This window comes from Pyricularia grisea, chromosome I, assembly GCF_004355905.1.
Source record: "Pyricularia grisea strain NI907 chromosome I, whole genome shotgun sequence".
NCBI lineage: Eukaryota > Fungi > Ascomycota > Sordariomycetes > Magnaporthales > Pyriculariaceae > Pyricularia > Pyricularia grisea.
The window spans coordinates 5,182,956-5,200,422 of NC_044973.1; the positions used below are offsets into that span (position 1 = coordinate 5,182,956).

A 17,467-nucleotide genomic window follows, 5' to 3' on the forward strand; every position below is an offset into this window, starting at 1 on the left:
AAATCCTTGCGTGCGACTAGCCGACAGACCAAGGCGACGGCGGTACGATCGGAACCTTTCCGATTAGCAAACCCGGTATAAGCGACTTAGAATTCGCGTTTATAACCCCAAATATATGAAAATATGACTCGAAAACGTATGCGCATAATGGTCGCCCTTAAATTCGCCCGAAGCTAGTCCGTTACTTTACAAGGATTGGCAAGAACGACCTCATAATCCCCATCGCGGTAATCGAGCCGCAACTTAAGAAAAAAAAAAAAAAAAAAAAAAGAAAGTTTTAAGCTTTCGCCGAAATATTATCACCAATAGCAACATCGACATTGGTCCTGCGCAGCTAATGGGCAAAAGGGCATTTTGGTGCCTCGGCCTAACTGTTATTGGACCTGGCATTTAAATAGTCCCGAAGATATATTGGAATCGCGACCCTGTTGACGATAATCAAGCCATGCCCGACCAAAGTGACGTGGAATCCCTGAGGGGCGCGTGGCAGACTATATGGAGTTCTGGCATTGGGTCGATGGCAAATTACCTGCATTAATGCTTTGACCAGCATCTTTTCTCCATCCACCCAAATACAGACATCGTTTGCGCCTTCATCCTCTCCTCACCGTAACACCACGGGAGGCATTCTATTTTGCCGCCTGGAGTGGATAGGCGGTGCGGCTCCATTACTACATGTGCTGCATCCAAAGTTTTGGCGCCATATATCCCATGCCTAGCATCCCAGTACTAATCATCAGCATCAAATCTGACACAATGAAGCTGCCCGTCATCCTTCCATCACGGTCTTTGAGATGATCAAGTCCAAAGTCACCCACTGCAGACGCAACTTTGTCGGATGGCAGCTTTAATCATTCGGCAATGTACAAAAGATCGGTGGTGGAGCTCCCTTTTAGCCCGGCTTCTTCCTGTCTATCCATAAAAGACAAACACCGGGCACAGCTATAATGAGTTCCTAGTCCTATACTCCTCGGGTAAACCTCCGACTAGCGACTAGAACTAGCGCCCTTCGACGACCATGGCGCAAACCAAAGCATTGTTTGCCGTCAATCCTGCGGTATATTGATTCACTATTGATGCACTTAGGTAGCTTCTAACAATTATTTTGTACATCTTTTGAATAACTCCATTCAAGATTGGAGGGGCAATCTTGTCACCTTCTCTGGGCAACGACTTTAATGTCCTGCATAAAGGCGGCACAATGATCGATGACAAACATTACCTAAAGGTAATCGATCGCTGTAAACACACCGATCCTTTTTGCTACATCAAAGGGGGACAGGAACCGCTGCAGATGAAACTTCTTTTGTCACCGCCGGGGCTGAACAGCAGCAGAGCCCCTGAAAATGTCTTAGTGTATACAATATGCCGCTCCCCCTCTTGTTTGGGATATGATAGGCTACCTATCACTCCTCCGGTAGTTTATTTCAATGACCAGTCGCAAATGAATGCATTTGCGAATTAGAGTGAGCTTGTTGTTCTTCATCGTAGACAACGGTGATCAATCAAGAAAAGAAAGATGAATTTTACACACTCTGGCCCTCTCAATTTTTGCACCAACACCGAGCGCTAACCGGACAGCCCTACGCAGGATGATATTAGGAACTCAGGCCGACAATGCCTACACTAGCGCATAAAGAAGGTAATAAACCGTACCCAATACAGGTATCGGAGCGTGTGCAACTTGCCAAACAAGTTTCTGCAAGGATTACTTATGCCAGACCATAGCTACGCATATCGAACTGCAACAAGCTTTGGTAGTTGAGCCCAATACGTGAGTAATTGATGAGGGCAACGTGGCCCGTTTCAAATATTTGGTCTCTAATTGACATACCTACCGTACAAGAAGCTCGCCAATAGGTATTACAAAACTGACGAGGAGTTTGAGACGCGTCTCCAAGAGCACGGTTTCTACGATCACGCAGCTCCGAATTGAGATTTCTACGCTCGTAAAGTTAAAACAAAGGGAGCGCTGCAATTTTATCAACAGCAGGGCCAAATTGAAGCCGCTGGTCAAGCACTACTGGCAGGCAACACAAGATACAAATATAAAGGATAGAGTGAAAGGGATCTGAATGAACAGAATACACCTCCATTATATTTTGGCCTGGCATGTGAGGTGGATACTATGGCAAAGAAAGGCATTATCGATTTGAGGGATAGTGAAGGAGTAACATGTCTGTGTATGGCTTGTCAGGAAAGCCATCTCGAGGTGACCCGGCTGTTGATCGAAAAAAGGTGCAGATGTTATATTTGTAGGCAACGGCAGACGAACACGACTGCACGCTGCTTTAAACAATGGCCACGCGGAAATAATAACGCTATTTTTAGAAAAAGGAGCCGATCGGACAATCGCGAATAATAACGAATGAAAGCCGTTTTACGCTGCTTTAAAAGAAGGCCACATCGAGGTGGTGAAACTGCTGCTCGAAAAGGGAGCCGGTTTGATAATTGCATGTGAGAAGGGTCGAGTCCCGCTACATGCCCCCGCTAGATTTGGTCATATGGATATGGTCAAATTTCTAGCCATTTATGGCGCCAATATTAAGGCTAAAACATTTCTTGGCCGGTACCCTGCGTTTTACTCCGCCACTGTTGGCAGTTTGGAATATTTAACCATTTAATTGGTTAATATAAGGACTTTAACATTTTGGATTATTATAAGTCAACGGTTATATTAATCGCAGCACGTTATGGTTATTAAAAGATTGTCGAGCAATTTCTCAAATTAGTAATAGCTTATTGCAGGGGACGACTCTTAGCTAGGTAGTTAAAATCAGTAGTCCGGATCTTTTATTCAACTCGATGTTCATATGTTCGAGCACAGGCCTGCTTTGAGAGCTTCAACTTTGTCACTGTAAAAGCAATGGTTCTTAGGCACGCTTGCGGTTCTCACGGAGAAACGCCCTTTATAACTGAGGTTCGACGAGTGAAAGAACTATCTAGAGTGCGCTCTTGCTATATACACTGCGGTTGTCACGTGCGCGTGGCTCGCCTTGATTCATGTGGCTGAAGCCTCCAGGGGGTAGCCCCCTTTAACAAATTAACACTGACGTGCTATTTATATATGGGGGCGGATTGCTGTTATTTACTATTTATTAATAGCTATTAACTATTAACTTTCCCATTTTTTCCCTTTGTAATACTACTTCTGTCTACATTTCCTCCTTTTGATTCCCTTTTTCTTCTTTATTTCCTTTTCTCCTTGCTTTCCTTTCCATTTTCCTCCACCGTTTTGTTCTCTTTATTTAAGGGCTTTTCATCTTCTCCTTTTATTACTCTTTTCAGCCTTTCCTTTACATTTCACGTTTGTTACTTCCACCAATGTACCTTTTGGCCCCCGGCCCCACCCCCGCACTCAGTTGACTTTTTATTTATACCCGACCCCCTGAATGAATCTGAATGCCAGGGCTCCTTGCAACTTGTTGGCCAATGGATAAAGTCGGATTGAATAACAAGTGGGACTAAGCACCAAGGGAGGTACAAATTGGCTTATAAAATCGTAAACGGTTACTGGGTAAGTTAAGTACCCTATAATACAGCCTTGTTTGGCAACTTGGGCAACATGGGAGGTACTAAATGGAGCTTTACAATTTGCGTGTATTTACAGGGTAAGTTCGAGTACCTATCCACATTCCGATTCATTCAGGGGGTCGGGTGTACTTTCACCACGTTTAATTCCTTTAGCCAACTTTTAGCTATCTATGTTTGTTTCCGTATATCATTTGCTCCCGGTCTAACTGCTACTGTTTATATTAATATACAATAACCGATACATTTATATATAATATTCGTACCCATAGATATATAGCTTTTTTATATTCCGGACCCCACTTGTCATTCCGTCGTTGCTGCGTTGTCACAATAACAACGCCAAGTTACGACTTAACCCCATTTAACCCCATCTTACCCCAGTAACCGACGATGTATGCGTAACCACGTCCATTCCAATCGCCGTCCTCGAATGCACCACGTTTTTAATTGATTTGACCATGTTCCTCCTCCAATCCTCAATCACCTCGATTATGTCTCATCCTGGCGCCCGCCCCACCCAATTTAATCACCGCCCGCGCATTAGCCACTCCAACTCGAGGTCTTTATTTCATACAGAGGTTGTCAGGGTAAGTTACCCGGGGCCTACCAGGCCACGCATTAGTGGATGGAACTGTGGCGGTTTTACCGTAAAAGGTAAGGTGGAAGAGCAGATCAGCGAATCTACATACGTACGAACTGTAGAATATTGGCCAAAAAAAAAGAAACACGTTTTTAAATAGGTAGTAAGTACCTCTCGACCGCTTTTGACAGAATATGCAGCGCTAATGCGAGATCCTCGTCCGAAGGTACCTAGTAGGCCTCTGGAAACTTTGGCCTCCTACCTCCGTACCAGTGAGGGTTGTTTCCGGTACATTACAGATTCTAGCAGCAGTTTTGCCACTTTGATTTTGGGATAATTGGGATAGCTTGGATGGCTAATAGTACTTGCGATTCGTTTGTACAAGTTAACATTCAGTTTTGTGATAACGAACGCGTGTTCGAGTTGGGAATGGTGTCATGCAGGGAAAATACGCGACTCAATGATGAACCCACTACCCCTTTAAGTTCGATTTAAGGTTCAATACATGGTCACTACACAAAGCTGATCAGAAAGGGGTTAGTTATAGTTAGTTATATAGCATCATTTCAACCCTTTTTTTTTCCTATTTTCAAAACTTTCTGGGATTAGGGTAGTTGATGTTAAACACGCTCAAAGCTCAGCCACACATTTACATTTACATTTACCCACACACAAACACCCATACACATACACAGACGCACACACACACACACACACACACACACACACACACACACACACACACACACACACACACATACGCACACATACACATATATCTATACATTTATATACACAATATACATATACACACCACACCACGGATGCAGTCAACCATTTGTATCCCCACGTTAAAACGGTCAGCGTGTGACAGGTGCAGGAAGCACAAGCTCCGCTGCAGCATAATAAACGAGGAACCGTGCACAAGGTGTAGGCGTGCCAGCGCGCAGTGCGTCGTGGGCTATGTCCGACCCAGGGGTTGGCAGCGGAGTCTCGAGCCGGCGCACAAGGCCGCTTCCCCCCAGAACTCCACCTTCGAGGCCATGATAACCGACTCAACAGCGCCAACGACCCCGACGCAGGACTGGATCGCGTGCGCGCCCGGGACCATGGATCAAGGTCTGTGGGACCCCTGGCACGGTGAGTTGGGTGTCAATGGAGATGCGGTCGGCGTGATCCACGCCTTGTCGGTCGATCACGGGCCCGGAGTGTCGTCGCCCGTCGATAATGCCGGCCCCGCCAAGGAGTCGGGTGGTGCTGATGGCATGCTGTGTAAGCTCAGCCTCGACCTGTGCCGAGAAACGCAGCGGCTGCGCGGCGGATTGGAGGCACGCGAGACGGCGTCGATTCACGCATTTGGCTTGGCGCTTGGGTACACGGGGGAATACATCGGGATACTAAAATCGTCACGGGGCGGTGGGCTGGCGTGCCAGTTGGACATTGCTAGCTGTTATGTTAGGATCCTGGGGCTTTTTGAGATGTTGATAGGGTCGCTGGTGCAGGACAGCGAGGAGGGAATACTCGGCTGTGGTAAGGATGGCTTTTTGCCCGGGGTAAAGCTGGCAGGGTTTGAGGTTGAGGAGGGGAGGCTGCAGCTTAAACTGCTGGTACATACTATTATGCATCAGTTTGAGAGCATGGAAACTTTGTTGGCCTTGCCGGCGGAATTAAAAATTGCAGGGAAGCAAGAAGACCGAGATACTTCGACAGACGGTGTTTTTGGCGGGTTGTTAAATTATTACAATGGTACTGGGCGCAATATGGACGGCGAAAGCAGGACGTTGGTAAAGCGAGTAGAAAGTTTGAAGGCCGGGCTAGGAAATCTAATGAAATTGCATTAGAGCTATCAAATATGTCTGACTTATAATTCGCAATATTGGGGGAACCCACGTATAATCTCCTGTAAAACAGCATGAAGACAAAGCGGCAGCTCGCCTATGTACCACGATATGCAATCATGCACCCTGTCCATCAACGAATTTGGGTCGAACCTACCCACAGGTTTTATATATATCGACCAATAATTTCGGCGACGTAAATGCCCATTTTTTATAAACGCAAAAGCTTGTTTTTACAGTTATAATATCTTATAAAGCAAAATTCTACGTATAACAACCAACCTTTTTTTCGATTAAAACAGCAATAATACAAAGAAATTTACCCATCAAGAAAGACACAAACCCACTCCCACTCTTCACCATGTTTAACCGCATTGTTTACCGTTCCGGGAGAAATCCTCCGGCGGCCTTATACACCGTTTCGCTGCGCCCAATAGCAACCGTGATGCCCTCAAGGGGTATTGTTCGAATAATTGCCGACGCAGGGGGGTACAAACGCTACGATTCGTTAATCGGCCCTCTTGCACGAGGGCTAGTTCGGGTCACAATTTATCCCCGCGCTGAAAGTATCGAACCATTGCGGATGATGAAAGTCAGGGAGGTGCAGACTCGGCAAGGGATAAACTGGATATTCCACAGGTTGATTCGCCACCGTCCCATTGTCAGCCAGGATTGGAACTTTTATTTCCAAATTTGGAAGAATAATCAACAGGCCATAATCATAAGCGGAGCTTCTCTTCCCAGCGCTGTAGTTTCCAGTCACGATATCGAATAAACCTCAATAGCTTCCCTTCTGGGGAGCCTAATCCTTTCCAAATGCTCGATCTTTTTTTTTTTTTTTTTTTTTTTTTTTTTTTTTTTTTTTTTTTGAAAAACCGCCTTCGTTGAAAGTAGGTTCAGGGCGTCCCAGTACCTTATTATTTTTTTGGAACCATTACGCGTGGGTTATGGTACTTGATAGCTGGGCTATCCCTAAAAGCAATATGCCAAAATTATTTTATAAAATCCCCGCGCCATCACGCCATTTTTTATCGCGCTAAACTCATATCGTGTTTCAGCTCCGCGAACTCCGCGTGGTAAACGCCATTTGCTCGATTCGGAATAGCCTTTAGCGTTCGGTCGACAGGTTAAAACAGTGAGAATACCTGCAACTGAAATTTTAAACTTCGATACTTTAACGTGGTAAAGAAAGAAAAACAAAACTATTTCGAACGGAGATCGGATCATATAAAAAATTAAAAATAATAGTTCGATTACCATGACAGGGTATATTGTTAAGGTTTCCCAATTAACGCGTGTTTTATAGACAGGTATGATAATCATACTATTAGTAAAGGATAGGGTGTCCATGGTCCCAATTGACGGGCTTGTCACGCTTGTGAACCAACTGAGCAATTGTATTGATTGCTCCCTATTCTGTAGATTGAAGTGGTAAAGGCTACAAAATAGGGTTGTACAACGAAGATAGGCCCTTTTATAGGGACCTAACCAACGGGAGTAACCACGAAGTTGTAAGATTATATGGCCCTGCTTTGACTGCTTTCCAAATCTGGCAAAACTTGACAGCAGCATCGGCAATATGTTCCGCGGACCATGGACAGACGAAGTCACTACCATCCGGTCATGGTAGAGTAAGATTCGGGAATCGGAGACGGGAACGATGGGGATTGGATGCAAAATCCCCCGGATCTTCCGTAGCCCCGTAGCCATCACAAGTTCTCACCATCTCTGTGGGGCGGCGAGTGGCTACACCAAACTCAGCAAACCCCAAAACCGAGTTGGGCCTTTAGCAGGGTTTGTGTGCCATGAACCAAGACATGTTTCTCGGATGGCCGGAGGAGCTTTGAGGGCAAAGGGGATGAGTCTCTAATGTAGTCATGATAAAAAGATTATGTTATGAACTATTTATCTCAAAGATAGATTGGCCAGTTGCCAGGCTGTCGCTTGAAGCACAGTCCCCATTCCACCAACCCATCAGTCCTTCCTCTCTCGCAAAAGTTTTGGATAACTCTGCGTTCCAGGCTCGTCAAAGGTTTCGATCAGGGCAGCCACCGCCGGGTGCATGCCGGCGTCAATCACGGTCCTGATCCAATCCAGCATCGAGAGGACGGTATACCTCGCGCCGACGCGCTTCAGCCCTAGATCGGCCATGTCCTTGAAGGGGATGATTTCGTCGCCGACATTGTTGACGTAGGTGATGGGATCGCCCACCACGACACCGCGGCGCAGCTCCCGCACGACGTCGCGGCAGCACGTGTCCACCGAGACCAGGTCGAAGGCGCCGGCGTTGTGGTCGACCCTCGGCACGGCGCGCGTCTCGTGGGCGTAGTGCAGCAGGGCGTTGACCCAGTCGAACTCGGCGCGGGCGGCCTTGGCGTCGTCGCCCTCGCGCATGATGGTCGAGGGCCGCTGGATCACCACCGGCAGGTCGTCGCGCGCGTGCACCCGCTCCAGCATGTTCTCGCACACCCACTTGCCGCACATGTAGCCGTGCGACCCGTCGCGCGGCGGGAGCTTGCCCGTCGTCGTGCACGAGACCTCGGGGAACTCGGCCTCGTCGACAAACAGAGCCACTCCGGCCGAGGACACGTAGTGCACGGGCACCTTGCGAGGGAGGCAGGCGGATATGATCTGCCGGGTCGATTCGACGTTGGCTTGCTGGAGGGCCTGGTAGTACTTGAGGTGGGACGTGTCGGAGCCGTTGTGCACCACGGCGTCCACCTCGCTGAAGATCGACACCCATTGGGTCCTTGTCAGGCCGAATCGCGGCATGGTCAAGTCGCCCTCGTGGTAGACGAGGCGGTCTTTTGGACAAGGCAGGTCGCCTGATGCGAGTCGGTCCGATAGACGCCGCACCCCAACGCAGATGACTTTACGAACCTGGTCCTCGGCCAGCAGGTGGTTCAGTAGATGATGACCGAGGAGACCGCTGCAGCCGGTTAGGAGAATGACCTCGGGCTTTGCCTTGGGAGGCTCTGCGTCAGCGTAGTCGGCAGGGTTTTCCGAATCAGGTGCGACTATTTCATCGTCCCAATTAACCTTGTCCTCGTAGAGACGAGGCGAATCGCCACCAGGTGTGGTAATCGGCGAGACGAGGCCCGACGAGCCCGAGCTGTCGTCTTGATGCTGAGAAGAGCCAGATTCGTTGCCGCTGCTGCTGCCCTCGCTCGAGGTTTCACGAAGGATGCCAGGCGTCATGTCGGCGGGCAGGCTATCGACCACCATATCCACCAGACTGGACATGTGCACGTCGTTGGCCATGATCTTGAGAACGGGGATGCTGACCTGGAATGTTCTAAAAAACCAAGATCGCAGATCCACCGAGATGAGTGAATCGAATCCCAACTCGATTCCACGCATGGTCATCAGATCCTCGTCGGCAGTCGATACCTGGATCGTCCTGCGCAGCTGCGCACCAAACGCCGACTTGACCACCCGTTCAACGTCTTCCTTTGTCCGACAGGCCTGGAGCAGCTCCTCGATGGAAGCCGAGCCTGCAGTCTCTTGCGAATCTTTGCCCCCTCCAGCGGCTGCCTGTTGGATGCGGAACCGGGTGAACTTGGGGTCCGAGTACCACGGCGGGATGTTTATGGAGTCGGGCGGTACGCGGAGGAGACCAGTCGAAATCTCGGGCCCGACGTCGTTGTCCAAATGGCCAGCCTCCATGCACTCGGCGAAAATCTGGTGAAAGTCCTGCTCCGACAGGTGCATCATTGCCGCCTTTGCCACGGTCACATCGAGCTGGCGTGCCGACTGGGTGATGTAGCCTACGCCTATGATTGCGCCGACGTTGACGACGGACGAGCGCAGGCCGCGCTTGCGGCGCTGTCCAGCCACGCCGATCATGCCCATGTTGGCGGCGGCGTAGTTGGCCTGGCCCACGTTGCCAATGACGCAGTTGATGGACGAGAGCAGCACGAAGAAGTCGAGGTCGACGTCGTGGAAGATGCGGTCGAGGTGAATGCTGCCCAGCACCTTTGGTCGGATCACATCGGTGACGTGCTCAAACTCCATGTTGGGCACAGATACGTCGCGGAGAACCATGGCCCCGTTGAGGAGGCCTACGATGGGCGGCATGGTGTTGACAATGGTTTGGTGGACGTCGCGGATCGCGGGTTCGATGGTTACGTCACTTGAGAGAGAAGAGAGAGGGTTTATTTAGTAAGAGATGCACAGCAAGAGTGAAGAGTGATGAGAATACCAACATACCAAAGCATTATTCTAATGGTTACCCCACGACTCTCGTGGTCTTTTATCCACCGCTCGTCGATCTTTGGGTTTCTACTGGTCAGTACGAGGTAACGAGCTCCACGTTCGATCATCCAGTCGCATAGAGATATTCCCAGTGCTCCGGACAATCCCACGAGCCAGTACGTCTTGTCCGATTTGAAGAGCTGGGTGGCCTCGATACGAGACACACGGGCCGGGATCAAGTCTGCCGTCCAATCCACAACTGTCAACGGCTCGCTGTGTGTTTCTCCTCCGACAAAGGACTCGAGCGAAGCCGTCATCGTCACAAGAGGCACAGAGTCTCGACCCTGGACTGCGGCAATGGCGCGCACCAAGAGGTCATCAAAGACCACACCAGGAGCTCCTGCTGTTGTGGCTGTCTGCGAAAAGAGAGTTTGCCTGGTTGCCTTGGTGCAGTGGGGAGAAAGTAGCGACATGATCTTGTCCTCTAGCTTGTCCTGGCCGCTGGGAGAGAAGCCAATGAAGCTGGCAATACCAGAAGGCAGCATCTCTGCGAGGGTGGACCGGGAGGTATACGGATTCAGCGTTAAGTGAGGAACCGAGAGTGCCTCGTTGGTGGAGCTGGTGAAGATGACGGTGACTTGCTTCGCCTGGGCGTGCGCCTTGACGGCTTGAGCCAAAACCTCGGAAGGATTGTGCACCATGAGCTTCTGACCTGCAAAAAGAGGATCTACAATGGATAAGGCGATCAGCTCAACGGCAACCAGTACAATGTACGATTCCGTCCTGATCTGACTATCCATTATTTGAGCCGCCGAAGCTGGCGGTACCTTGAACCGAGACCTTGGTGAAGACGACAGGGTCAGGTAGTGTTTGCCCTGGTCATCGGCACCAACGACAAGGAATTGATAGCCACCAAGGGTACGGATCGCCGAGGCGACGCTATGGGTTGCACGCAGGCCCATCGTCTCACCAGGTGGCGGCTGTGGCACGAGAGCCTCGCAGGTTTCATAGCGCGACAGCTCTCGGAGATGAGCCCCTTCGACACCCTGAACCAGCTCGATGACGGAGTTCTTGGTGTCGACCTGGCGGAAAACGGGTCGCGTGGTTGAGTTTAGCCGGTCATTGGCATCTTTGATGGTGAACAGCCGCGGCACCAGCTCGCAGCCTTGCTCGTCGAATATGACCTCGGGCTCTTTGGTGTATGATATGGGGCTGATGGTGGTGTTGCCGCCGTCGAGCTCGGGCGTAACCCAGCGCAAGGCGGCTTCGACCACCATCTTGGCGGTCAGGTCCTGGATTCGCGGCACGTCGAGGAACTGGACGTTCAAACCGTCCAGCTCGTGCACGGCCGAGCGGGCAAATCCCACCGTCATGTTGCAATAAGGCTCGTCGGCGAGACGACCGCTTGACAGCCACAGAAGATGGCCTTCTTGCTCCCAGAGCTTGCGGAACTTGGCCCACCGCACCGGAGTGATGTCCTTGAAGACCGGAGCCTCGAGGTCTATCAAACTAATAACGAGTCGGTCGTCCACCAACGCGGAGCTGTCGGCTTCTTCCAGCGTTGCAAACACGGTTATCTTGTCCGTCACGGGGCCCAGCGTCTTGCAGATATCTTGAACCAGCTTGGCCACGGGCTTGGTGGCACCCCCCAGGAGAACCACGCCGTTTTTCAAAAGGCTCTTGTTGCGGATGAGAGCCGTCTCGGCAGCCAACGGCTCCCGGAGGAAGGCCACCCGGTCGTCCTCGGCCGTGGAGACGAAGAGGGTGATGCCGAAAGCGTCAAACAGAGACTTGGGAGACATGGTGTCGATGCCAGAAAAGCCGGCCCCGCGTAAGATGGTGTGCCACTCGTCGGCGCTCACGAGCGGGGAAAGGGTGCGGCCCTCGTCGACGCCGCGCCACCAGCCCGGCAGCGTGCCAAAGATGAAGCCGGCGCCGGCCTGCATGGCGCCGTCGCTGGCACCCTCGCCCAGAACTAAAAGCCCGCCGGGCTTGAGCAGGCGGCGCAGGTTCGCCACGGCCTCGTCCAACCTGGCGCACGCGTGCACCACCATGAAGGCGACGACGACGTCGTAGGTGCCGGCCTCGAAGCCCTGCGCGACTGGGTCCACCTCGGCGTTGAAGACCTTGAACGCCAGCTTATCCCTCCACTCGCCGAGCGCCTCGGCCGCGTTCTCGAAGAAGCTGGACGAGATGTCGGTAAAGGTGTAGCTGCCGACCGAATCCCCGCCGATGGTGTCCAGGATCCGTTTTGTTGCGCCGCCGGTCCCGGCACCGACCTCGAGGATGGAGAGGTGTGGGTTCGCGTTGGTGATTTGCTCTAGCACGGCACCCACCCACATGGTGCACTGGCGGGTCCCGAAGCCGTGCGAGTAGTACTCGTCCAGCAGCCCGGATTCGCGAAAGTGTTGCAGCATGTTGGTCTCGCCCTTGAAGACACGCGGCATGACGCTGCCGACTAGGAGCATTATTCGAACGTCGGAGTTGTCGGCGTATCTTTTGTGTTGAAATTCATATTCTTAGTTAGCCACGACATTCTTTCCTTCTTTTTTTTTTCAAAAAAAAAAAAGAAAACATTAGAAACAAGGTGACTAACCTGGTGTGTAGACTCCTGTACAATTTATCCAAAGCTGTGCGAGGCGTTTCCCCGATTTGTAACCTGCTCTCGCCTGCACCCATTTGCTCTCCCCGGTCCCTAAATCCAGCAAGACAAAATGCTGATTCCAGAATTAAACAGTGCAAAGAAAACAAAAAAGAAAACAAAAAAGAAAACAAAAAAGAAAACAAATTTTTTTTTAAAAAAAAAAAAAAAAAAAAAAACAAAAAAAAAAACAAATCATAAGCAAATCAGTAGACATCACCAGGTGAGTAGCCAGTTACTCACCCATATTTATCAATGTAATCCAACACATCCTGCTCCGTGTCCTCGAGCCAGTCGACAAAGGCCCATTTGTGCTCGCCCTCCTTCAATAAATTCGTCATGTGCCGGGCGTAGTTAAGATAGTGACAGAGCGGACTCTCGACGCGTGCCGGGTCGTCCTCGGCCACCATGCCGTCAAACACACGCAGGTAGTAGGCGGCAATCCGACTCAGCACAAACATGAGATCACGATCGGCTTGCGTGATGGGGATCTTGGCGGCCGCCGTATGGCCGTTGGGCCGGGCGGGTAGCCAATGCGTCTTGTAGAAGACGTCTCGGTCGTTGCTGGCGTCGGACCCCACGGGGAGAAACTGCAGCTGGTCCACCTGTACCGCTGCGTGGTCTTGGCCGGGTGCGTACAAGGCTACGCTGCCCGAGAACCCGGATCCCGGGGAGGCCATGTCCTGGCCGCTGCATGTGGAGTCCAGCGCCATGGTCTCGCTGGCCGCGTATGCTGCGCAGGTGAGCACGGCCGGGTTGACAGTCACCTTGGCGATGGTGGTGGGAAGGTGGAGACGCCGAAGCTGGTCGTCTCCGGGATAGCTGTACGCCAAGATGGCCGACTGGAATGCGGCATCGAGGTCGATGGGGTGAAGCATGACGGCGTCGGCGTTTGCAACCGACGTGGCTGCCTTTTGGCCCACGCAGACAGCCTTGCCCAGCTTGCGTTCCATCTTGATCAGCGAGCGGAACGCCCCTGAGAAGTCGTACTCGAGACCCTGCATGAAGCCGTAGAGACGCTCTGGTTCGACGGGGATCATGTGCGGCGGGGCTTCGGGGCGGGGAGGCAAAAGGGTCGTCGATGGCTCGCCCAGCGTTATCTCCAGCTGGCCATCAGCGGCGAGCACCAGGTCGGTCGAGTAGCCACTGGTCGCTGCCGAGTAGGTGAACCTGGCCGAGATGGAGTCCTCGGTTTCGGCGATAGTAGTCAGCTCGATCTGAACCTCGACGCCGCTACCATCGTTGCTGAACATGATAGCGTTGTGGATATGAAACCCGCTCAACTCGATCAGTTGGACCGTCTTGGCCCGGCACAAAGAACGGGCTGCTTCGATGGCGGTAGAGACGTACGCGGCGGCCGGCAGGACAATTTGCTTCTGAACCTGGTGACCCACGAGCCACGGCATCTCGTTGGGCTTGAGCACGTTGTGCCACCGAACCACGTGCGCCGCGCTGTCCGGAGACCGGCTGCCCAACAGCTCGTGAGGAGGGTCTGCGCGCTCCCGGATCTGCCGCGACCGTCGTGATTCGGCCCAGTGCTGGACAGAGTGATTCCATTGATAGCGAGGAAGGTCGGACAAGACTCTGAACCGTGTGGCCAGGTCCGGACAGCCAGATAATACTGTTTCGCAGGTGCTAAGGGCCAACGATGTGCTGTCCAGGTGCGACCAGTAGAAGCCAAGGGCGGCAGACAAGGCGGTCGTGGCTGGCCTTTTGCGGTCCAGGACGCCGTGATAGGGAATTCTTTTGTTGAGCGCCGCGTCTATGACCTGCGCGGCTGGTCCTGCCAGGCTAGGGTGCGGCCCTACCTCAAAGGTTGCGTCGAATGCTATGGATGAGACGGCTGCGGTCAGGGCCTGCGAGAAGAGCACAGGCTTGACCATGTTCTGTGTCCAGTAGTCATCGCTCAGCTGGTGCTTGGCTGCGTCGACGGGCACGCCATCAAACACGCTCGAGAACCATGTGCAGTCCGGGTTGCCAGGCAGGGCCTCGACGCCGGCGCGGCGCAGGGAGGCGATGTAAGGACCGCTGCACGGGAGCATGTGCGCCGAGTGGTAGGCCTGATCGACGCGCAGTCGCCTGTGGAACTTTTGCTCGTCGGCCAAGATCGCCGCAACCTCGTCTATGGCGTCTTCGTCGCCCGAAATGGTGACGCTGGACTCGGAGTTGCAGGCGGCCACGCCGACGCGGTTGACGAATTCCTCCTCGGAGCAGATTTCCATGGCGTCTTGGAACGTCGTGCCGACCGCCATCATGGCACCTTTGCGGGAACCATTGGGGCTGTGCGCCAACTTGCAGTGGAAACCACGGTAGTAAGCCACCAGGATGGCGTCCCGCGCTGAAAGATATCCGGCCGCGTAGGCCGCGCCAATCTCGCCGCTCGAGTGGCCCACCACGGCGCTGAAATGGATGCCGGCGATGCGGAGGATGTCGACGAGGAGGATTTGGATGGCTGTGCAGAGCGGTTGTGAGATGGCGGCCTCGGAAACGCGCGAGGTGGATTCGTCGGCTAGAATTTGTGCCTGTAAAGTCCACGTCGGTCGGTCCTCCTCGGGTAGACTGGCCAGGATTTGGTCGAGGGACTTTATTATACCCTCGGCAAAGGGTGATTGTTGAACGAGTTCTGAACCCATCCGCGCATACTGTGCACCCTGCCCGGTGAACACGCCCAGGAGTTTGAGAGGCTCATCCCGCTTGCGCATGCCGCGAGTGCCCAAGGGGGTTTCGGTGTCGGATAGCCGCTGGTTGATAAGGGCAACAAGGTCTGGCAATGTGCTGGCATCCAAGGCGACACGGTAGGCCAGCTGCGACCGCCGATCGCGCAGGGTGTAAGCCAGGGCGTGGACATCCGTGTCTGGATTTTGGGACAAATACTCGGCGTACGCCGTGAGGTTGGCACGGAGGGATTGCTCAGAAGCGGCCGAGAAGACAAAGGGCGTGAAAAGGCGGTCCTGACCAACGTCAGCTCCGGTGTCACCCCGGGGGTCCAAGTAGCTCTCCACGATGGCGTGAGCGTTTGTTCCACCGAAGCCGAAGTTGTTGACACTGGCTCTCTTTGGCTGGCCTGCAGGTACAGGGGGCCAGGGCAGTGGCTTGGTTGGGATGCGAACGTTGCCGTAGAAAGGAGCGACCTTGGGGCTCAGTTCGTTGAACAAAAGGTTGGGAGGGATGGTGCAGTTTTTAATGGCCTGCACGACTTTAAGGAGCGCGGCGATGCCTGCTGTGCCTTCTGTATGGCCCAGCACCGTCTTGATGGACCCGGCATAAATAGGCTGATCAACTGGGTGCGACGATGGGAAAAAGGCCGTGCTAAGTGCTTCGGCTTCCACGGGGTCTGGATATATGCCATATGGTTAGTTAACATTGAACACTGATGTTTAACACAATCTTCCCAGCACAAAGTGTGACTGGGGGGAGGAAGCCAACTAACCTCCAGCGGGTGTTCCTGTTCCGTGCGCTTCGATATATTGCGGTTGGTCTTCTGGCTTGGTTGGGTCGAGTCCGGCCTTGCGGTAAACTGTGTGGATCAGCTCCCTTTGGGCCGACGCACTTGGCATTGTCAACCCGGAGGTTGCACCGTCTTGGTTCACACCCGCTTCACGGATGATGGCTTGAATGTTATCGCCGTCGGCCAGTGCTTGACTTAGGGTTTTAAGCGCCATGGCGGCCACTCCCTCGCCGCGCGCATATCCATTCGCGTCCTTGTCCCACATGCGACTTAATCCGTCGGGAGACAACATCTTAAGCTTGCTTTCTATTATGTACATCTCTGGCCCTAGGATTAGGTTCGACCCGCAGGCGACGGCCATGTGTGAATCGCCATTACGCAGGGCCTGCACGGCCTGCTGTACCGATACTAAACTCGACGAACAGGCCGTGTCGACGGTGACTGAGGCGCCGTGCCAGTCGAAAAAGTAAGATATGCGGTTGGAGAGCACAGCTCTTGAGGTACCGACCGCAAAGTAGGTTGGCGCCTGGTCCAAGTCCCGAAGAAGCATGGCTTCGTAGTCGCCGCACATCAGGCCTGCAAAGACGGCCGTGTCGCTGCCTTTCAACTTATCCATCGACAAACCAGCGGATTCGAGCGTTTCGTAAACAACCTCCAAAAGCATCCGCTGTTGCGGATCCATCGCCCTAGCCTCGAGTGGGTTTATGGCGAAAAACTCGGCATCGAACACGCGGGGGTCTTGATCTAGCAAGTATGAATGGAGTACATTCATAGCCCCGTGGTGCGTACCATCGCTTTTGTAAAAGGCGCTCGCGTTGAACCGCGACGTGGGAATTTCTCGCTGCAGGGACACCGGGTCACGCAGCAGGGACCAAAGTTTGGACGGTGTTGTGGAAGACCCGGCGAAGCGACAGGCGCTGCCAATGATGGCGATTGGCTCCTGGAAAGGCATATTGGTTGGTCCAAAGGTGATGAAGATTAAAAGATAAGACGACAGGACGAGATGAAAAACTGTCAACGGAATACTTGGGATAAGAAATGGTACAAAAGATATGTTTCCAGGAAGGTTTGCGTGTATCCCTTTGTGATAAACATTATCCATTGGAAATACAATGACCACTTTTTGTAAGATATTATGAACGAGAGCAAATACGTGTTCGGTGTCATTCACTGCGCCCAAAGAGGAACACGAACTAGGTGTGGTAAGTTTCCCCGAACCAAAAGATACAGCG

At 52.4% G+C, this 17,467-nt stretch overlaps 2 protein-coding genes across 2 annotated transcripts; one reads left to right on the forward strand and one right to left on the reverse strand.

The window, feature by feature from the left end:
* Nucleotides 1-4,938: 4,938 nt before the first annotated feature.
* On the forward strand, nucleotides 4,939-5,955 carry PgNI_06554 (uncharacterized protein; the record flags this gene model as incomplete). Its single annotated transcript, XM_031126577.1, has 1 exon — nucleotides 4,939-5,955. The coding sequence occupies one exon, from the start codon at nucleotides 4,939-4,941 to the stop codon at nucleotides 5,953-5,955; it is 1,017 nt and encodes a 338-aa protein (XP_030982795.1).
* Nucleotides 5,956-7,926: 1,971 nt separating this feature from the next.
* On the reverse strand, nucleotides 7,927-17,187 carry PgNI_06555 (uncharacterized protein; the record flags this gene model as incomplete). The annotated part of the gene is made up of 4 exons (XM_031126578.1): nucleotides 7,927-10,084; nucleotides 10,162-12,642; nucleotides 13,031-16,121; nucleotides 16,218-17,187. 4 exons carry the CDS (start codon nucleotides 17,185-17,187, stop codon nucleotides 7,927-7,929), a joined length of 8,700 nt encoding a protein of 2,899 aa, XP_030982794.1.
* Nucleotides 17,188-17,467: the final 280 nt, after the last annotated feature.